The sequence below is a fragment of the Staurois parvus genome, unplaced genomic scaffold (assembly GCF_062004578.1).
Source record: "Staurois parvus isolate SC_StPar_1 unplaced genomic scaffold, SC_StPar_1.0 ptg002088l, whole genome shotgun sequence".
Taxonomy (NCBI): Eukaryota; Metazoa; Chordata; class Amphibia; order Anura; family Ranidae; genus Staurois; species Staurois parvus.
Window position 1 is genome coordinate 132,501 of NW_028319884.1, and position 23,936 is coordinate 156,436.

The window sequence follows — 23,936 nt, forward strand, 5'->3', positions numbered from 1 at the left end:
ATAGGAGAGGAGCGTACAAAGTGGAGCAGCTCACTAAAGCAGAACTCAGAGCCCACCATTCCACTGGGAGAAGACGTGCAGCCCACATGAAATGCTCCACCACCCATGTATTTTGGGGTCTGGCCTATTCTCCAGAGTGGCTGCCATGTTAGTGTTGCACCTGTTAATCCTGAAATAACTGGAGCTAATCCCTGTCGGCCCTGCGGGTTCCACCTCCATTCTTGGACTTTCTCTCCTCTCCTATGTCAGCAGCTCGGGGTCCTCCTCTGGATGACTGAGTCCTCCTTCTGATAAGTCTGCCCTATACATTGAATTTGTAAGTGAAATTAAGCCGATTTAGAATTTTTTATTTTGCACAATCCAGGGAACTCTGTGTATCCTAATGGCAACCATACTGTCTTTTTAACCATTAATTGTTTTTTGACCTGTACTTGAAAAAAAGACAGCCAGAAGTAGGCTGGCATCATTGGGTACCAAGAACATTTTAGCTCTTACTGTAATAAAGGTGGAGGGAACAGACATTGTCTCATAAGACACAAACTGAATCTTCCATCACATGCCCAGCTGTGCTCTACCTTCGAGTTTCTAGTGCTGCCTTGTGCTGGGTACATTTACCTCTACTGAGTCGTCAGTCTCCGGAGTGTCAGCGTTGCTACTGTCATAGCTGTTCAGCTGGGCCATTTCTACAAATACAAAGAATGAACCTTAGTCACTACTGATATCTACAGAGCAGAAACTGCACAGAGACAGGAGAGCTCTTCTTTATCTTTTAACATAAGACATGGATGGAAATAGGGTGAGTGACGACAAGGACAGGTCTTACATGTTTTATAGTGGGTGAGGGCAGGGATGGGCCTATGGTAGAAAAATATTGATGGGTGAGGACAAGGGCCAGTCTATGGTGGGGTGAGGACAAGGGCCAGTCTATGGTGGGGTGAGGACAAGGGCCAGTCTATGGTGGGGTGAGGACAAGGGCCAGTCTATGGTGGGGTGAAGACAAGGGCCAGTCTATGGTGGGGTGAGGACAAGGGCCAGTCTATGGTGGGGTGAAGACAAGGGCCAGTCTATGGTGGGGTGAAGACAAGGGCCAGTCTATGGTGGGGTGAAGACAAGGGCCAGTCTATGGTGGGGTGAAGACAAGGGCCAGTCTATGGTGGGGTGAAGACAAGGGCCAGTCTATGGTGGGGTGAAGACAAGGGCCAGTCTATGGTGGGGTGAAGACAAGGGCCAGTCTATGGTGGGGTGAAGACAAGGGCCAGTCTATGGTGGGGTGAAGACAAGGGCCAGTCTATGGTGGGGTGAAGACAAGGGCCAGTCTATGGTGGGGTGAAGACAAGGGCCAGTCTATGGTGGGGTGAAGACAAGGGCCAGTCTATGGTGGGGTGAAGACAAGGGCCAGTCTATGGTGGGGTGAAGACAAGGGCCAGTCTATGGTGGGGTGAAGACAAGGGCCAGTCTATGGTGGGGTGAAGACAAGGGCCAGTCTATGGTGGGGTGAAGACAAGGGCCAGTCTATGGTGGGGTGAAGACAAGGGCCAGTCTATGGTGGGGTGAAGACAAGGGCCAGTCTATGGTGGGGTGAAGACAAGGGCCAGTCTATGGTGGGGTGAAGACAAGGGCCAGTCTATGGTGGGGTGAAGACAAGGGCCAGTCTATGGTGGGGTGAAGACAAGGGCCAGTCTATGGTGGGGTGAAGACAAGGGCCAGTCTATGGTGGGGTGAAGACAAGGGCCAGTCTATGGTGGGGTGAAGACAAGGGCCAGTCTATGGTGGGGTGAAGACAAGGGCCAGTCTATGGTGGGGTGAAGACAAGGGCCAGTCTATGGTGGGGTGAAGACAAGGGCCAGTCTATGGTGGGGTGAGGACAAGGGCCAGTCTATGATGGGTGAGGACAAGGGCCAGTCTAGGTTCTATAATGGGTGAGAATGATGGGACTATGGTGGGTGAGGACAAGAGGGGTCTAAGGTGGGCAAAGGCAATGACAGGTCTATGGTGGGTTAAGATACGGGCGGAAACTATGTGGGTGAAGACAGGGACAGGACAAAGTGTTGACAGTTGGCCAGTCCACACCGGGTGAGGACACGGGCCAGTCAACGATGGGTGAGGACACGGGCCAGTCAATGCCGGGTGAGGACACGGGCCAGTCAATGATCTATAGTAGCTGAGAACAAGATGGGACTATGGTGGCTGAGGACAAGATGGGACTAAGGTGAGCAAACACAATGACAGGTCTATGGTGGGTAAAGATCAGGATGGAAACTATGTGGAGGAAGACGGGGACAGGTCTACGACAGGTCAAGACAAAGATGGGTCTATAATTTATAGTGGGTGAGAAGAATGGTACTATGGTGGGTGAGGACAAGGACCAGTCTAAGGAGGGTGAGGGCAAGGCCATTACAGGCCACTGGTGGCTGAGAATAAGGATGCGTCTGCACTGGACAAGGACGGGTCTAGGACAGGTGAGGGCAAGGACAGGTCACTGGTGGCTGAGAACACAGAAGATTCTACAGAGGGGGTGGAAAAGGACACGTCTATGGCAGGTGAGGACCAACATAAGAACACTGTCAGCAGAGTGAAGTACGAGTGGTCATGACAGAAGCTGCTACAGATGTATAGTACAACTCTCACCCTCCAAGGGATCCCTATTGAGCCCCAGCTGACTGATGATGTAGCGGGGAATGTCCGATTTGATGCCCTCTCCTTCCTTGGCATGACCTTCAGCAGCTTCCAAAAGGTGATAGAATTCTTCTGGGTCAAATTCCTGATAATAGAAGAAGAGAGGAGACTCAGTGACAGCAACAGGACATTATGCCGGGGGGAAGGGGGGGACCCAGAAAGTGCAGACACAGACTTTCACACGCTGCAAACATAGACGTGGCTGTCCACAGATTGTGTTCGGCGGCTGATTCAGTCATTAAGCATTCCCGCACATCTGTCTCCGATAATATGCTAATGTATGCAGCGCAGGTTTAATGAGCAGGAAACATAAAGCCGGCTCCGCCTGTGACATTTATTACAGTAAAATAGATAGGCGGACAGACACACGGCTGGGGACAGATGCCCGAGGCAATTACCCCTGACTGCTTATCTCATCAGATTGTAAGAGAAAATTACTGGGGAAAAAAAAAATGATCATTCTAGGCAGCCCCATTACACACCATCCTAACATATAATGTTCTGTACATTGCTCTACTAATCAGGCTGCGACAACCCTCCACCACGGGGACTACAAGCCCCAGCATTCCAAAATAGACAAAAAGGAAACAGCAACAGCCTGAATCTGATTGGCTGGCCATGTCCTCCGCTCTCCTCCATGCAAATCAATCCAATTCAATTCCAGCAATTACTGCACAACTGTCAGACCGCCCGACCATCACCCAACTGGAGAGTCAACCGCAGCAGATCCAGGTACAGCTTGGCGACGCTACAGCTCTGAGAGCCTTTCAAAGTTTTCCTATCACCATCAGTGTAATTAAGTCCCAAATATAATGGAGAGATGATTAGAGCTCTCCTCCCTGACAGGTGCACATGGGCTGCATGTTGTGTGCGTTCGTGTTCAGCGACTTCATTTTCTGAGCTGTCACTATCAGCCGCCAAGTTCATTACTCACTGCTGAAAGCTGCCTGACAGTGACAGGTGGGGCCCGCCGAGAGCGGAACACGCTCCTATCATACAGGAGCCATGTGTGCAAGAACAATGCCCGGCTCCAGAGGACGGCCAGGGACAGAGGCTTCCCGAGACTCTCCGCACTTCTACAGAACAGGAAACCCGAAGAAGAGGAGCCAACAAGGAAAATATCTGCACAATATGTCACAGACTGAGAGAGGTGTGAGGAGAGACTATGCACTTAAACCCACTACCTGGACTCAACCTCTTTATAGGATCCCTTACCCCCAATAATGTCCCCGGACTCCCCTCCCATCCCCCTTACCCCCGATAATGTCCCCAGACTCCCCTCCCATCCCCCTTACCCCCGATAATGTCCCCGGACTCCCCTCCCATCCCCCTTACCCCCGATAATGTCCCCAGACTCCCCTCCCATCCCCCTTACCCCCGATAATGTCCCCAGACTCCCCTCCCATCTCCCTTACCCCCGATAATGTCCCCAGACTCCCCTCCCATCCCCCTTACCCCCGATAATGTCGCCGGACTCCCCTCCCATCCCCCTTACCCCCGATAATGTCCCCAGACTCCCCTCCCATCCCCCTTACCCCCGATAATGTCCCCAGACTCCCCTCCAATCCCCCTTACCCCCAAATAATGTCCCCGGACTCCCCTCCTATCCCCCTTACCCTCAATAATGTCCCCAGACTCCCCTCCCATCCCCCTTACCCCCGATAATGTCCCCAGACTCCCCTCCCATCCCCCCAAATAATGTCCCCAGACTCCCCTCCCATCCCCCTTACCCCCAAATAACATCCCCGGACTCCCCTCCCATCCCCCTTACACCCAAATAACGTCCCCAGACTCCCCTCCCATCCCCCTTACACCCAAATAACATCCCCAGACTCCCCTCCCATCCCCCTTACACCCAAATAATGTCCCCGGACTCCCTTCCTATCCCCCTTACCCCCCGATAATGTCCCTGGACTCCACTATCCCCGATAATGTCCCCGGACTCCCCTCCTATCCCCCTTACCCCCTGATAATGTCCCCGGACTCCCCTCCCATCCCCCTTAATCCTGATAATATCCCCGGACTCCCCTCCCATCCCCCTTACATCCAAATAATGTCCCCGGACTCCCCTCCTATCCCCCTTACCCTCAATAATGTCCCCGGACTCCCCTTCCATCCCCCTTACTCCCGATAATGTCCCAAGACTCCCCTCCCATCTCCCTTATATTAGCCCTTACCCCCGATAATGTCCCCGGACGTCCCTCCTATCCCCTATATTATCCCTTACCCCTGATAATGTCCTGGAGGAAGACTCACATAATGGGGGGAGGTCCAGGGGGAAGATTCATATAATGGGGGAAGTCCGGGGGGAAGGTTCATATAATGGGGGGAAGGTTCATATAATGGGGGAAGGTTCATATAATGGGGGAAGGTTCATATAATGGGGGGGAAGGTTCATATAATGGGGGGGAAGTCCGGGGGGAAGTTTCATATAATGGGGGAAGTCCGGGGGGAAGTTTCATATAATGGGGGAAGTCCGGGGGGAAGATTCATATAATGGGGGAAGTCCGGGGGGAAGTTTCATATAATGGGGGAAGTCCGGGGGGAGGGTTCATATAATGGGGGAGGTCCGGGGGGAAGGTTCATATAATGGGGGAGGTCCGGGGGGGAAGGTTCATATAATGGGGGAGGTCCGGGGGGGAAGGTTCATATAATGGGGGAGGTCCGGGGGGGAAGGTTCATATAATGGGGGAGGTCCGGGGGGGAAGGTTCATATAATGGGGGAGGTCCGGGGGGGAAGTTTCATATAATGGGGGGGGGGGGACGACATCCAGGGGAAGGTTCATATAATGGGGGGAACATCCAGGGGAAGGTTCATATAATGGGGGGGGGGGGGGGGACATCCAGGGGAATGTTTATAAACCGTGAGATGGATCTCCAGGATAAGGTGACCTCTACAACATCCTCCTAATGTTCAATAATTCAGGATAGAAAACATAAGAGCTCCACAGAAACCAGCCAAACAGAAGGCTGACAGATGCAGGCGTTCCTCAGACATAGATGTATCTAGAAGGTAAATTGGCCTGTGAAGCCACCCGGGGAATTTGGATATTAAAGAATTGCCCAGCTGACAGCTCTCTCAGCACTTCACATGTCAGGCAGGTCAGAGGTCACTTCCTCCAGGATTCAACACCCCTCTCTATGATGTATTAATAATAATGCCCGGGATGTCTTGTGAAGGGCACGGCTGACAACGCTCGGCAATGACTCTGACGGCCAAGGACACAGAAAAAACAGAATCAGCAATAACTTCATACCGATCACATGACGAACCATCAGAATGCAGAACCCCATATCCCCCGATGACACACAACACCCACATGTCAGTGCAAACTTGGAATTAAATCAAAGAGTGTCATTACAATATCTGACAGATCTCCTGGTCCCCAGAATCATTTCTCAAATACCTGGGAAAGAAAAATCCAGAGACAAGCCGTTCTTACCAGACACTCCAGGAGGCGAGCAGGACGGGCGATGACAATCATCAATTTCTTGACAAGTTGGGTGACGAAGGCCACTTCGGAGCTCTCGGAGCGCTCATGAGCCTGGAAACACACAACACTGTATTACTGAGCAGAACGTTGAATCTGTCTAACGATATCTGTCGGCAGACCTGACCCAGATAGGGTTCTACTAGGAGCAGAACCCAGAGGAACATCATAGATCTATCACTATATCACACCCTCTAATAATGAGATCAAATGGTTTGCGATGAACAGAAAGTCTCTCTTCGATTTTGCCTCCTAGCAATTCTAGATGGAACAGATCTGGTTTTGGGTGGGTGTTGGTCAGGGCAACTGGACAGAAAGTTTGTGGAAAAAGCCTGCAACCTAATCAGCATGTAGCTAGCAAGAAGGTGCACATCAGAGGGGCCCGAGAATATAGGAACACAGCCTATAGGACTTTCCAGGAGCCCTAAAATCCCAGAAGATCTTGCAGAAGCTTCTCTTGACTCCGCCCCTTCCCATCTCCAGTGACTTACTATTGGTAAATCGTTATGATGTAGAGATTCATTCACCAATAAAAAGGTGTGGAGTAAAGGACAGGACGGGACCAAACAATCTTTAGAATCTAAAGTTCCCATTTTCATAGCAGAGGTCACTCGAGATTTGAGGTATGTAGGGAGCTACAGAAGGTAAGGTGGCCATACACGAGGCCTTTGTTACATATCTACCATTGAGGAACATAATTCGCTTCAAAACAAAAAGTATTTAAAAACCAAAACTGTTTAGTCTTGGATATATCAGTGAGAGGTCAGAACTTCTGTCGGGGTATCTCAATAATTCTTCAGGTGGTGAGGAGCACTGGAATAATTATTATTATTATTATTATACAGTATTTATAAAGCGCCAATGGTTCGCTCAGCGCTGTACATTACAGAGGGGGACAGAACATGTGACAGAACAATACCAATACAATGCAAAACATGAGGGGATTGAGGGCCCTGCTCTTTGGAGCTTACAATCTAGGAGGGAGGGGATGGTGGCACAGAAGGAGATAGCTGTGGGGGATGGAGTGGTAGGAAGAGTGGAGAGGTCGGCAGGTTAGCAGGGGGTGGGGTAGGCTTCCCTGAAGAGGTGGGTTTTCAGGGTGCGCCTAAAGGAGAGGAGAGTAGGTGATAATCTGATGGGTTGGGGCAGGGAGTTCCAGAGGATGGGTGACACCCTGGAGAAGTCCTGGAGGCGGGCATGGGAGGAGGAGACTAGGGAACTAGAGAGAAGGAGGCCTTGTGAGGAGCGGAGTGTGCATGTTGGGTGGTACATGGATATTAGGTCAGTGATGTAGTTCAGGGCAGTATGGTGGACGGCTTTGTACGTCAGCGTTAGGATTTTGAATTTGATCCGTTGTGCAATCGGAAGCCAGTGGAGGGATTGGCAGAGGGGGGTGGAGCCAGTGGAGGGATTGGCAGAGGGGGGTGGAGCCAGTGGAGGGATTGGCAGAGGGGGGTGGAGCCAGTGGAGGGATTGGCAGAGGGGGGTGGCGGAGATGGAGCGGTTGGAAAGGTGAATGAGTCTGGCAGCCGTATTCAGGATGGACTGAAGCGGGGATAGCCAGCGGAGAGGCAGGCCAGTGAGGAGGGAGTTGCAGTAGTCGAGTCATGAATGTGTATTTAAAAGGTGTACTGGAGACAACTGGTAGCTCTATTTTTCCCAGAACTTCTGTGTAGAGAAGGCATAGAAGCAATAAACCCCAGAATATTTTATTTAATATCACTGAAGAAAAGCCGACACTTTTCAGGAGTTGGGAGATCCCTTCTTCAGGGCTATAAAACCATCAATATCTTATCTAAACAGAATATTATAAAAAACACATCCATGGTACATAGTAGTAGATTTTATTGTAATGATAAGAAACCGATTATATCCATGGTTGTATATGTTTACATCCCTGAAGAAGGAGGGCTTCCACAGTCCCCCAAACATGTTAGCGATTTAAAATTTTAAAAAATCAGACAGAGACTCTATGCTTGCTTTAGACAGGTAATTCTATATGAAAGCTCAGGATGCACTAGATTACTGAGCAATATATACTTCTATCCAGGACTTCCTCTTCTAAGCGTCTTGAATTGCTTTTTACAAATATTTCTCTAAACATTTATACATGGAGAGGGACTTCTATTCCTTATCCTATAGGTTAGAATTGTTGTCACTCACAAGGGAGCTTCACCTTCTCTGTGTCCTGGGAAAATTTTCCAATGGGGACACCTAAGTCAGTGACAACGATCTATGAGGGGGATGTCAGAGGCGTAACTAGAACCTTCAGGGCCCTAGCGCAAGAAAAAAAGTGTCCTTCACTCCCATTGCGAGGCCCTTTATTACAGTCCCACAACAGGAACCTTTTACATGTCCTGCAGCGGGCCTGCTTCCTGCCGTCTTGGATCCCCCAACAGTGGCAGAACACCAGAGCCCAATCACAAGGGCGACCTTTGCGACCCTGGTAATTCCGCCACTGGTGACAGTAAGACTGTTATTGGCATCAATCAGCAGAGTAGTGGAGGTGATCAGTAGGGCCGTGGAGGGGGTCAGTAGGGTCGTGGAGGGGGTCAGCGGGGCAGTGGAGGGGGTCAGCGGGGCAGATGACGGGGCTCAGCGGGGCAGATGACGGGGCTCAGCGGGGCAGATGACGGGGCTCAGCGGGGCAGATGACGGGGCTCAGCGGGGCAGATGACGGGGCTCAGCGGGGCAGATGACGGGGGTCAGCGGGGCAGATGACGGGGGTCAGCGGGGCAGATGACGGGGGTCAGCAAGGCAGATGACGGGGGTCAGCAAGGCAGATGACGGGGGTCAGCAAGGCAGATGACGGGGGTCAGTAGTTTTTACATTTGTTGATTTTTTACAATTTTTTAATTTCCCATTGGGAGGGCTATGGGGAGATACCAGGGGTCTAAACAGACCTTTGATGTTTCACTTTTGAAAGAGAGAAAGGAGAATGAGGACACAGCCTTCAATCTCCATCTCTGCAGCACAGAATGAATGGACAGAAATATCTCTGTACAGAGCTTCCTCTTCATTCACAAACTGAAGAATAGTAAACACATTTTATGAATGAACACAGGAGTGATCAGTACCGATCACTCACTCTGTCAATTCAGAAAAGGAAGGGCAGGTAAATGACATATCCAAAGCTTTAAATATACTCTGTGGCAGGCTTGGTACTGAATGGTTCCTCTCACACGAGCTATAAATTGATTGATGGTTGGCATTTTCTCTGTGTTCGGTGCCAACACGAGCTCCTGATCCGCCCCGTGGGAGTCTGGGTCTTCTCCTGGGTAGAACTACAGAATTATCTGATTGGCTGCTCTGATGATCTCGCACAGTTCTTCAACTTGGTAATCACTAAATATAACCCGGAAAACTTCGGATTCTCCATGTACATTTTTTTAGGGACTGTAACATCATCACACAGATCAGGGCCCTTCTTCCCACAATTCCTTGCACCTATATTACAGATGCCATCTACAAATCATTATCACCATCTCTTGCTCATGAGCAAAGATGATGTGCAGTCTTCTATAACAACCATCTTCCTGAAATTATATCAGCAAAGATTTATGGTTGCTATGGGTTACTGCAGCTAAATCAGCAAAGATTTGTGGTTGCTATGGGTTACTGCAGCTAGATCAGAAAAGATTTATGGTTGCTATAGGTTACTGCAGCTAGATTAGCGAAGATTTATGGTTGCTATGGGTTACTGCAGCTAGATCAGCGAAGATTTATGGTTGCTATAGGTTACTGCAGCTAGATCAGCAAAGATGTATGGTTGCTATGGGTTACTGCAGCTAGATCAGCAAAGATTTATGGTTGCTATGGGTTACTGCAGCTAGATCAGCAACAATTTGAGGTTGCTATGGGTTACTGCAGCTAGATTAGCAAAGATTTGTGGTTGCTATGGGTTACTGCAGCTAGATCAGCAAAGATTTGTGGTTGCTATGGGTTACTGCAGCTAGATCAGCAAAGATTTGTGGTTGCTTTGGGTTACTGCAGCTAGATCAGCAAATATTTGTGGTTGCTATGGGTTACTGCAGCGTGCACTTCCTCCACAAGCCCGCAGATGTGAAATCCCAGCCTTAACATTGTCTAACACTGGGACATACCATAATACAGATAGACAATGGTGAAATATTAAAGTGGTTGTAAGTCCTTCCATATACCCACCCAGTGATGCGACAGGCCACAGGTAATACACAGAAATCCTCCTATATAAGTTGCACCTGTTTATCTGCTATGTTCTCTTCTCTACATCCGTTCAAAGTACTGAATTTATAAAGTTTGTCAGAGTTCAGAAAAAAAGGGGACGGAGAGATGAAATTACACTCTGTAGAGCTCAGTGAGGAGAGCTCTCCGAGAGCTGATTGGAAGGAAGAGACCCCCCCCTCCTCACAGCACACAGGAACAGAGCTGAGGCTGTCAATGTGCTGGAGGTCCCTCCTATGTCACCATTTATTTCAGGTACTTATATCGCGTCATCAATTTACGCAGCGTTTTACATATATATTGTACATTCACATCAGTCCCCGCCCCCGAGGAGCGTACAATCTAAGGTCCCTAACTCACATTCATATATACACATACTAGGGACAATTTTAGCTACCAGCATATCTTTGGAGTGTGGGATGAAACCAGAGAGGAAAACCACGCAGGCACAGGGAGAACATGCAAACTCCAGGCAGGTGGTGCCATGGTTGTGATTCGAACCAGCAACCCTAGTACTGCCAGGCGGAAGTGCTAACCATCTAGGCACTGTGCTGCCCATTTCACCAGGCAGGTGTTGTGGTTGGGATTCGAACCAACGACCTGAGTACTGCCAGGCGGAAGTGCTAACAACGTAGCCACTGTGCTGCCCATTTCACCACGCAGGTGGTGCAGTGGTTGGGATTCGAACCAGCAACCCTAGTACTGCCAGGCGGATGTGCTAACCATCTAGCCACTGTGCTGCCCATTTCACCAGGCAGGTGTTGTGGTTTGGACTCGAACCAACGACCTGAGTACTGCCAGGTGGAAGTGCTAACCATTTAGCCGCTGTGCTGCCCATTTCTCTGTTGGTGTCAGGAAAACTTTTCAGAAGCGACTCATGCCGATAGAGGAAGGAGGTAGCAGACAGAAATGACGCTGAGTGACCCTAATTGAGTCAAGTACACACTATAGAGGGATATGCTTTGTTCATGTCTGAGATTTCCAACCACTTTATTGTCTATGATCACTGAGGAGATTAGGTGACCGTCGTCACGATCACTGTAGGAAATGGGGGTGCCCCTAGGGTTGGTGTCACCCGGTGCGGTAACACTTGGTGACACCCCCTCCGACGATCCCTGCAGGATGGATCGAATCTGCGGATGGAGCATAATGGATTGGAGTCCGATCCATTATCCTCCCCAATCCTCAGATCCGATCCATCCTGCAGGGATCATCGGCTTGCAACCTATACGGGGTTAACTGATCTCCCCATGAAAAGGTAAGTTTTAAAGCAAGTCGACGATCCTCGCAGGATGGATCGGATCTGCGGATTGGGGAGGATTAATGGATCGGACTCTGATCCATTATGCTCAATCTGTAGATCTGATCCATCCTGCGGGGATCATGGCGGATCTGTGGATTGAGCATAATGGATCGGACAACGATCCATTATCCTCCCCAATCCACAGATCCGATCCATCCTAAGGGGATCATCGGCTTGCAACCTATACGGGGTTAACTGATCTCTCCACGAAAAGGTAAGTTTTAAAGCAAGTCGACGATCCTCGCAGGATGGATCGGATCTGCGGATTGGGGAGGATTAATGGATCGGACTCCGACCCATTATGCTCAATCCACAGATCCGCCATGATCCCCGTAGGATGGATCGGATCTGCGGATTGGGGAGGATTAATGGATCGGACTCTGATCCATTATGCTCAATCCACAGATCCGCCATGATCCCCGTAGGATGGATCGGATCTGCGGATTGGGGAGGATTAATGGATCGGACTCTGATCCATTATGCTCAATCTGCAGATCCGATCCATCCTGCGGGGATCGTCGCCTTGCTTTAAAACTTACCTTTTCATGGAGCGGGTCGGGTGTCACCCCGTGTGATAGGTGTCACCCAGTGCAGCGCAAACCCCCCCACACCTGCCTAGGGACACCCCTGGTAGGAAAGACTGGCCCATGAAGATGTGTGATCTGCCTGTCTGTGCCTACACATTCTCTCCCACCATACATTCCGGCACACGAGGAGAGTGTGGATTTGCTCCATCATATAAATATAGAGCAGAGCGCACCGTAAGCCGCAACATCTCATTGGCCGATTTGTAGTGCGAACTGCAGGTCAAGGTGAGACGTCTTCAAAGCAAAAGCAGTCTTAATTAAAAATGAAGAGCGAAAGGAGCCGATGAAAGACCTCTATCCGAAGATGAGCCGATTAATTCCTCCCCAGTACACAGCGGCATATCGATCACACGGATCACACAAATCTCTCCTGGTGATTGGTGGGACTTAATATAAAAGAGGCTTTTCCACGTCTGTCAGCGGAATCAATAGGAGCCCATGGAGATATGATATTAGCCCGCCGTCTCTTGAATGTCATCCGAAGAAAAAAAAAAAAAAAAAAAAGAAAAAAAAAAGTCTTTTCTCCTCTCCACTTGTGTTTGTCTATGATAAAAGTCGCACAAGGCAGAGCCGGCTCTCCTACCCCGGGACGGACTAATCCTTCAAGGCTTTCGCAGACCGCTAAATGATGATAATAAGTCACACGGCGGAGACGCGGTAACCTCGGCTCACCCTCACACACCTCCGGGCGAAATACGTTATCAGCCGGGGAATAGGCAGAGGAAAGGAGCTTCATTTAACAAAGCTGATTAATCCTGCGCAGGCGGCGCGGCTCCTGGAGGGCTTCGGCGACGGCCGCTCAACCTTCGATGTTCCCCATAAAGCCTCCATTCGTCTTCTCTGCATAATTACTCGTGCGGCGACCGCTGGGAATTAAGTGCGAGCGCCAGGCACAAAATATCGCTGGATCATTAAAAGCCAAAAGGTGACTAATTACGCGGTGAGAGAATTTATACCGCAAAAAAAACGCCAAGGAAATACATAAATATTAGGTGACGCATACAGGGGCGCTTTACCCAACAGACAGGCGCACGGCGCACAGACAGGATCAGACATAAAACACTAAAAAAAAAATGCAGATTTTATGATAAACATAATAAAACCTATAATAATATGTAACAGGATCCCTCTGATAGCGCTCAGCTCAGATATAAAGGGTGCAAAACAAAGTTGGAAAACTAACTTTTTTTCTATTTTAAAAAATATTAGGCGGTTAAAGAAAAAACGCCTGAGAAGGATAAAAAGTGCTACAAGATCCACAGGCAGGATATGAGGATCCACAGGCAGGATCCACAGGCAGGATGGCAGGATCCACAGGCAGGATATGAGGATCCACAGGCAGGATATGAGGATCCACAGGCAGGATGGCAGGATCCACAGGCAGGATCCACAGGCAGGATATGAGGATCCACAGGCAAGATGGCAGAATCCACAGGCAGGATGGCAGGATCCACAGGCAGGATGGCAGGATCCACAGGCAGGATGGCAGGATCCACAGGCAGGATCCACAGGCAGGATGGCAGGATCCACAGGCAGGATCCACAGGCAGGATGGCAGGATCCACAGGCAGAATGGCAGGATCCACAGAGAGGATGGCAGGATCCACAGGCAGAATGGCAGGATCCACAGGCAGAATGGCAGGATCCACAGGCAGAATGGCAGGATCCACAGGCAGAATGGCAGGATCCACAGGCAGAATGGCAGGATCCACAGGCAGAATGGCAGGATCCACAGGCAGAATGGCAGGATCCACAGGCAGAATGGCAGGATCCACAGGCAGCACGTGAGGATCCACAGGCAGCACGTGAGGACCCACAGGCAGCACGTGAGGACCCACAGGCAGCACGTGAGGACCCACAGGCAGCACGTGAGGACCCACAGGCAGCACATAAAGGACCCACAGGCAGTACATAAAGGACCCACAGGCAGTACATGAGGACCCACAGGCAGTACATGAGGACCCACAGGCAGTACATGAGGACCCACAGGCAGTACATGAGGACCCACAGGCAGTACAGGAGGACCCACAGGCAGTACATAAAGGACCCACAGGCAGTACATAAAGGACCCACAGGCAGTACATGAGGACCCACAGGCAGTACAGGAGGACCCACAGGCAGTACAGGAGGACCCACAGGCAGTACAGGAGGACCCACAGGCAGTACAGGAGGACCCACAGGCAGTACGTGAGGACCCACAGGCAGCACGTGAGGACCCACAGGCAGCACGTGAGGACCCACAGGCAGCACGTGAGGACCCACAGGCAGCACATAAAGGACCCACAGGCAGTACATAAAGGACCCACAGGCAGTACATGAGGACCCACAGGCAGTACATGAGGACCCACAGGCAGTACATGAGGACCCACAGGCAGTACATGAGGACCCACAGGCAGTACATGAGGACCCACAGGCAGTACAGGAGGACCCACAGGCAGTACATAAAGGACCCACAGGCAGTACATAAAGGACCCACAGGCAGTACATGAGGACCCACAGGCAGTACAGGAGGACCCACAGGCAGTACAGGAGGACCCACAGGCAGTACAGGAGGACCCACAGGCAGTACAGGAGGACCCACAGGCAGTACAGGAGGACCCACAGGCAGTACAGGAGGACCCACAGGCAGTACAGGAGGACCCACAGGCAGTACATGAGGACCCACAGGCAGTACAGGAGGACCCACAGGCAGTACAGGAGGACCCACAGGCAGTACAGGAGGACCCACAGGCAGTACAGGAGGACCCACAGGCAGTACAGGAGGACCCACAGGCAGTACATGAGACTCTGCACTACACATCTCACAGATCGGATATAAAAGAAGAAAAGTGTAAGCATGAAGACAAACAGAAAGCAGACCTGCAAGGACCACTCGGCCATGATCTGAGCGCAGCGCTGAGGGTCCGGCATCCTCAGGAACGACGGCGTCTCCAGGACAGGAAAGGTCGTTGGGGGTCCCTCCGTCAACACCTTGTTTGTGATTCTTCCCGATAAGATTGCCGCAAGTTCTGTGTTATATAGCGAGCGTCTGCCATGCGCGCCGATATCATACATGTCATCTAATTAGCCATTGGCGGTGACGGCAAGCTGGGCTCCTGCCGCGGGGGGGCTCTCAGGTTGGAGCACTTGCCATTCCTACACACAGCTCTCTCCTTTATCTGGAAAGCCTATCAGTCACTAAGAGCAGCCACTGGGCCATGAAATTAAAATCGCTGTCGTCCTACGGGGATCGGTGCAGCCAATCACAGCGGGGAGCCGTCATAACACTGTAATTGAGCCAATACAGCCACAATACGGAGGGAGAACGCTCCGCGGCTGCCCTTGGTGAGGATACCTGCCGCTGAGACACCCCACAAACCGCGTGTAAATTGTACCGTACACATACATGTTACAGACAAGACCCCGCAATACACACGCGCTACAGACGAGACCCCGCAATACACACGCGTTACAGACGAGACCCCGCAATACACACGCGTTACAGACGAGACCCCGCAATACCTACACGTTACAGACGAGACCCCGCAATACACACGCGTTACAGACGAGACCCCGCAATACACACGCGTTACAGACGAGACCCCGCAATACACACGCGTTACAGACGAGACCCCGCAATACATACGCGTTACAGACGAGACCCCGCAATACATACACGTTACAGACGAGACCCCGCAATACATACGCGTTACAGACGAGACCCCGCAATACACACGCGTTACAGACGAGACCCCGCAATACACACGCGTTACAGACGAGACCCCGCAATACACACGAGTTACAGACGAGACCCCGCAATACACACGAGTTACAGACGAGACCCCGCAATACACACGCGTTACAGACGAGACCCCGCAATACCTACACGTTACAGACGAGACCCCGCAATACCTACACGTTACAGACGAGACCCCGCAATACCTACACGTTACAGACGAGACCCCGCAATACACACGCGTTACAGACGAGACCCCGCAATACATACGCGTTACAGACGAGACCCCGCAATACATACGCGTTACAGACGAGACCCCGCAATACATACGCGTTACAGACGAGACCCCGCAATACACACACGTTACAGACGAGACCCCGCAATACACACGCGTTACAGACGAGACCCCGCAATACACACACGTTACAGACGAGACCCCGCAATACACACGCGTTACAGACGAGACCCCGCAATACCTACGCGTTACAGACGAGACCCCGCAATACCTACGCGTTACAGACGAGACCCCGCAATACCTACACGTTACAGACGAGACCCCGCAATACCTACACGTTACAGACGAGACCCCGCAATACACACGCGTTACAGACGAGACCCCGCAATACACACGCGTTACAGACGAGACCCCGCAATACATACGCGTTACAGACGAGACCCCGCAATACATACGCGTTACAGACGAGACCCCGCAATACATACGCGTTACAGACGAGACCCCGCAATACACACGCGTTACAGACGAGACCCCGCAATACACACGAGTTACAGACGAGACCCCGCAATACACACGCGTTACAGACGAGACCCCGCAATACCTACACGTTACAGACGAGACCCCGCAATACACACGCGTTACAGACGAGACCCCGCAATACACACGCGTTACAGACGAGACCCCGCAATACACACACGTTACAGACGAGACCCCGCAATACACACGCGTTACAGACGAGACCCCGCAATACCTACGCGTTACAGACGAGACCCCGCAATACCTACACGTTACAGACGAGACCCCGCAATACCTACACGTTACAGACGAGACCCCGCAATACCTACACGTTACAGACGAGACCCCGCAATACACACACGTTACAGACGAGACCCCGCAATACACACGCGTTACAGACGAGACCCCGCAATACACACGCGTTACAGACGAGACCCCGCAATACACACGCGTTACAGACGAGACCCCGCAATACCTACACGTTACAGACGAGACCCCGCAATACCTACACGTTACAGACGAGACCCCGCAATACCTACGCGTTACAGACGAGACCCCGCAATACCTACACGTTACAGACGAGACCCCGCAATACACACGCGTTACAGACGAGACCCCGCAATACCTACACGTTACAGACGAGACCCCGCAATACCTACACGTTACAGACGAGACCCCGCAATACCTACACGTTACAGACGAGACCCCGCAATACACACACGTTACAGACGAGACCCCACAATACATACACGTTACAGACGAGACCCCACAATACACGGACGTCACAGACGAGACCCCGCAATACATACATGTTACAGACGAGACCCCGCAATACATACATGTTACAGACGAGACCCCGCAATACATACACGTTACAGACGAGACCCCACAATACACGGACGTCACAGACGAGACCCCGCAATACATACATGTTACAGACGAGACCCCGCAATACATACACGTTACAGACGAGACCCCACAATACACGGACGTCACAGACGAGACCCCGCAATACATACATGTTACAGATGAGACCCCGCAATACATACACGTTACAGACGAGACGCTGCAATCCTCACTATCTGCAGCAGGGATCATCCATCACGGTACAAACCACAGCCCATCGGCCGATTCCCCAATTTTCCTGCAATCGCTGCCTCCAAATCTATTCATTATATCCGGATATACGTTTTATTGTTTCTCCCCTTCAGTCCCCCCCCCCGGAGCAATTCTCACACTTCTCCTATGGAACGGTTTATTCAGCAATCATTGTCAATACTTAAAGAGAACAAAGTAATAAATACCATCACATATGTGAATTTGTTTCCAGGACTAATAGTGCAAAAACTGATTTTTTTTTTGTTTTAAGTTTATAGACAGGAATCTTTACGAAAAACAAGAAAAATGCTTTTTCTACTATGATCAGTGTTCTTTATATAAAAAATAGAGTTTATGTAAACAAAAACGTTATTCGAATATTTGTGACACTATTCTGTGACACTAATAGCATTATTGCAAAGTTATCTGTTCTGAACAATGTTTATAAACAATGTTACTTTGAATCTATCTTCTGACTGAACAATGTTTATAAACAATGTTACTTTGTATCTCTCTATCTCCCGTCTGATCGATGTTTATAAACAATGTTACTTTGTATCTCTCTATCTCCCGTCTGATCGATGTTTCCAAACAATGTTACTTTGTATCTATCTTGATTGAACAATGTTTATAAACAATGTTACTTTGTATCTATCTTGATTGAACAATGTTTATAAACAATGTTACTTTGTATCTCTTATCTCCCGTCTGATCAATGTTTGTAAACACTGTATCTAACAGTCATTGTTTTGTCAGCAGCTTCTGGAGCTGTAATAACATAGCCTGGCTGAACAGTGTTTATAAACAATGGTACTTTGCATGCATTTGTCAGAGAGGGGCCACTTTACAGGCATTTTCTATTTGGGGGGGGGCACTGTACAGGCATGTCAGAAAGGGGGTCACTGTACAAGCATATTGGGGGGCCCGGTACAGGCATTGTCAAAGAGGGGTTGCTGTACAGGCACTGTCAAAGGGGGGTCACTGCACTTCGCTTGCTTCTATACCACATAAGACACTTGGTCGGTAATCAGTTGGTTTTATCTCGATGAGGTCACTGCGGCTCAGCAATCGAGATTGGGAACAGAAGGTTTTTTTTTTCTCTCAATTATCTCACTTTCCAGATGTTGTGTAAAGCAGCAGATAACGGTGAGCGGAGGACGGAGATGGGGAGGACGGACGCAAGTGCGTAGCACAGGGGTCGCAAGTGCGTAATGCAGGGGTCGCAAGTGCGTAGCGCAGGGGTCGCAAGTGCGTAGCGCAGGGGTCGCAAGTATGTAGCGCAGGGGTCGCAAGTGCGTAGCGGGCGCAAGTGCGTAGCGCAGGGGTCGCAAGTGCGTAGCGCAGGGGTCGCAAGTACGTAGCATGCAGGCGCCAGTAGTACGTAGCGCGCAGGGGCCAGTAGTACGCAGGGCAGAGTGCAGGGGCCAGTAGTACGCAGGGCAGAGTGCAGGGGCCAGTAGTACGCAGGGCAGAGTGCAGGGGCCAGTAGTACGCAGGGCAGAGTGCAGGGGCCAGTAGTACGCAGGGCAGAGTGCAGGGGCCAGTAGTACGCAGGGCAGAGTGCAGGGGCCAGTAGTACGCAGGGCAGAGTGCAGGGGCCAGTAGTACGCAGGGCAGAGTGCAGGGGCCAGTAGTACGCAGGGCAGAGTGCAGGGGCCAGTAGTACGCGGGGCCAGTAGTACGCAGGGCAGAGTGCAGGGGCCAGTAGTACGCAGGGCAGAGTGCAGGGGCCAGTAGTATGTAGCGCAGAATAGGTCAGAAGCACGCAATGCACAGCACCGGGATCGGAAGTATGTACCGCGCAGCGCTGGGGTCAGAAGTATGTAACGAGGTGCGAAAGGGTCAGAAGTATGTAACGCAGAGTGCCTGGATCAGTAGTAGGTACCAGATTGCAGCGGTCAGTAGTATGTAATGTAGACTTCAGGGGTCAGTAGTATATATAAGAGTGCAGGGGTCAGTTATACTTAACACAGTGCAAAGGTCAGGAGTAACAAACCCACATTCTCCACCCCAACACATATCTACCCAACTACCTAAGCTAACATTGGCCACAGCACAAGCTCCCCGTCTGTAACAATCACTCACCGGACCTCAGATGACTCAGCACCTGTCCAAGTGAAGGAAGTCCTCCCTGGTCTCATCTTGCTTGTGTCAAATACCAAGGAAGAGTCCAGGATCTCTCCTGGCTCTGCAGTGCCTATTGCTCCCCCTATCTGAGATCTGATCCTTCGAATCAGACTTTTCAAAATTATCTGAAAGGAAATGGTTTCATCACAACCAATCACATTCTTCCTTTCATTTCCCTGTCCTGGAAGGTCACAGAGCAAACTTCTGCAAAGAACTTTTCCATCTGCACTGCACAAATGTCTGGGACTTTTCATAGGACTCCACTTTCTCAGTTCAGCAGTCCGGTGACTTATTGCCAAGTTCTCCTGCTTCAGCTGCAGGAAGAGATTCCGCCGAAACGCCCCCACCATAAACAAGCAGACATTCGGCTCCGATTCAGACTGTTTAGCACCATTCTGGAACAATATCCCGGCAATCAATTTTCTGCACGTGGAAATAGAAATCCGCAGGCTGACAGGCAGCGACATGAACGTATTCTGGAGTCATACACCGCGGATCGGATGCCCCCGGCGCTGTCACGGCGCCTGTCAGTAGCGATGATACGGTTTAACACGAGCAATTTGTAGAGCAGCCGTGCCCAGCTGAGCACCTCATTACACGGGCCGAGAGCAGGCGGGAGGACAAGCTCCACCATAGGAGGAGGATGCGTCTGCAAGGAGATCCAGGAAAATATCTGCACAAAGCTCCTCTGGGTCACCCAAATAACAAAAATGTGATTTCTTTACTGAGAAAGTCCAAGTTTGTGGAGTCCCAAATAAAGAGAGGAAAAAAAAGATCCTTTAAAAGGACAATTCCTTCCAATCTAGGAATGCCTATGAGAGGCTGCTGTACGATACACTTTACTGCCAAAGGTATTGGGCCGCCCTTTCCCCCCGCACATGACCTTTAATGGCCCCCCAGTCTTAGTCCGTAGGGTTCAATACTGAGTTAGACCCACCCTTTCTACGCACATGAGCTTTAATGGCCCCCCAGTCTTAGTCCGTAGGGTTCAATATTGAGTTGGCTCCGCCCTTTCCACCCACATGACCTTTAATGGCCTCCCAGTCCTAGTCCGTAGGGTTCAATATTGAGTTGGCCCCGCCCTTTCCCCGCACGTGACCTTTAATGGCCCCCCCAGTCTTAGTCCATATGGTTCAATATTGAGTTGGCCCCGCCCTTTCCACGCACATGACCTTTAATGGCCCCCCAGTCTTAGTCCGTAGGGTTTAATATTGAGTTGGCCCCGCCCTTTGCAGCTATAACAGCTTCAACTCTTCTGGGAAGGCCGTCCACAAGGTTTAGGAGGGTGTCTATGGGAAGGTTGGACCATTCTTCCAGAAGCACATTTGTCAGGTCAGGCACTGATGTCGGGGGAGGAGGCCTGGCTCGCAGTCTCCGCTCTAATTCATCCCAAAGGTGTTCTATGGGGTTGAGGTCAGGACTCTGTGCAGGACAGTCAAGTTCCTCCACCCCAAACTGGCTCCTCCATGTCTTTATGGACCTTGCTTTGTGCACTGGTGCGCAGTCATGTTGGAACAGGAAGGGGCCCTCCCCAAACTCCTCCCACAAAGTTGGGAGCATGAAATTGTCCAAAATGTCGCCTTTTGAGTTCACTTCACTGGAACTAGGGGGCTAAACCCAACCCCTGAAAAACAACCCCACACCATAATCCCCTCTCCACCAAACTTTACACTTGGCACAATGCAGTCAGGCAAGTATTGTTCTCCTGGCAACTGCCAAACCCAGACATGTCCATCGGATTGCCAGACAGAGAAGCGTGATTGATCACTCCAGAGAACACATCTCCTCTGCTCTAGAGTCCAGTGGCGGCGTGCTTTACACCACGGCATCCGATGCTTTGCATTGTACTTGGTGATGGAAGGCTTGGATGCAGCTGCTCGGCCATGGAAACCCATTCCATGAAGCTCTCTACGCACTGTTGTTGGGCTCATCTGAAGGCCACACCAAGTTTGGAGGTCTTTAGCTATTGACTCTGCAGACAGTTGGCGACTTCTGCGCACTGTGCGCTTCAGCATGCGCTGACCCCGCCCTGTCATGTGACGTGGCCTACCACTTGGTGGCTGAGTGGCTGTTGTTCCCAGTTGCTTCCACTTTGTTATAATCCCACTAACAGTTGAGCGTGGAATATTTAGTAGCCAGGAAATGTCACGGATGGACTTATTGCCCAGGTGGCCACCTATCACGGGACCACGCTTGGAGTCACTGAGCTCCTGAGAGCGACCCATTCTTTCACCAATGTTTGTAGAAGCAGTCTGCATGCCTAGGGGCTTGATTGTATACACCTGTGTCCATGGAGGGGATTGGAACACCTGAATCACATGATATGGAGGGGATTGGAACACCTGAATCACATGATTGGGAGGGGATTGGAACACCTGAATCACATGATTGGGGGGGATTGGAACACCTGAATCACATGATTGGGAGGGGATTGGAACACCTGAATAACATGATTTGGAGGGGATTGGAACACCTGAATCACATGATTTGGAGGAGGGGCCCAATACGTTTGGCAATATAGAATATTTATTGCAGTCCATGTCCTAATTTGGCCATTTCTGAAGGTTTTACCCCCTTTATGACCGGGGAATTCTTTGTTCCTCAGCACTGTTTTATTTTAAATGGTAATTGTACAGTCATGCAACACTGTACCCAAATTAAATTTTTATCATTGGTTTTCACACAAACAGTGCTTTCTTTTGGTGGTGTTTGATCACCACACGGCTTTATATTTTTTGTGATATAAACAAAAAAGAAAAACATTTTCTACTTTGTCATTAAAATAAAAATATACAATAAAATTACATTTTGTCTTAAATTTTGGCCAAAATGTATTTTGCTGCACATCTTTGTTAAAAAAATAATATTCCCAATAAGTCCATGTTCTTTGGTTTGTGTGGACGTTCTAGCGTCTACAGACTACGATGGTGTACTTGTATGGTGTATAGATTTGATCTGGATGTACTGATGGCCAATCTCATCCCTTGAGATCTGCTGTACTAGATCTGGACGAATCCCCTGATGTGCTCTATAGCCGCCCTGATCTATTTCTGCATGTCCCTCATGGTGTTGGAATTGTTGCCCTGGGTCCTTTCCCTTATCTGACTCCCTGTTTGTCAGCCATCCAAAATATGGAACTCTTTGGTCTGGGGCCCTAAAATCCCTGTTGATCTCGTTTGTGTTCCACCTACACCTCCGCCACACATGTGACGGAAGAGGGATGACAAGCGTTTGTCACGCTCGGTGGTGACAATACTGCCAAAAGCGACATGCGGCTGTCATGTGTACAGCGGTGAGGAGCTGCATGTCACCAGTCAGGGAGGGGGGGCGGGGTCAAAAAAACTGGTCGGTCTCAACTGTCTGGTCTTACTGCCCCCTAACCACAGGTGTAAATGAAGCCTTACAGTGGGGTTGTGCCTCCACTGCAATGGTTGACTGCCTAGGGGACAGAAAAGCACTTTTACTTACCTGATTTTTTGTTCCCTGGAAAGGGTGCTGTGCAATGTTCCTCAGTGTCCTATTGTCCAATGTGGGGGTCTAGTCCCTGCGTCCATCTTGATGATGTCAGAGGACCTTACTTACCTGATCTTTGTTCCCTGGAAAGGGTGCTGTGCAATGTTCCTTAGTGTCCTCATGTCCAATGCGGGGGTCTAGTCCCTGCTTCCATCTTGATGATGTCAGAGGCCCTTACTTACCTGATCTTCTGTTCCCCTGAAAAGGATGCTGTGAAATGTTCCTCAATGTCCAATGCAGTGGTCAGGTCCCTGCTTCTATCCTGATGATGTCAGAGGCCCTTACTTACCTGATCTTTTGTTTCCTGTAAAGGGCGCTGTGAAATGTTCCTCAATGTCCTCATGTCCAATGCGGGGGTCTGTTCCCTGCGTCCATCTTGATGATGTCAGAGGACCTTACTTACCTGATCTTTTGTTCCCCAGAAAGAGTGCTGTGAAATGTTCCTCAGTGTCATGTCCAATGCGGGGGTCTGG

The 23,936-nt window shown here is 50.3% G+C and overlaps 1 protein-coding gene across 1 annotated transcript in view; it reads right to left on the reverse strand.

Annotated features, from left to right (window-relative positions):
• The window catches only part of LOC149432840 (microtubule-associated serine/threonine-protein kinase 2-like), a 72,389-nt gene that overhangs the window by 40,085 nt on the left and 8,368 nt on the right, over nucleotides 1–23,936 (reverse strand). The window contains 3 exon segments of the mRNA XM_089664884.1: nucleotides 616–683; nucleotides 2,629–2,761; nucleotides 6,120–6,221. Coding sequence (XP_089521010.1) covers nucleotides 616–683; nucleotides 2,629–2,761; nucleotides 6,120–6,221 — 303 coding nt within the window.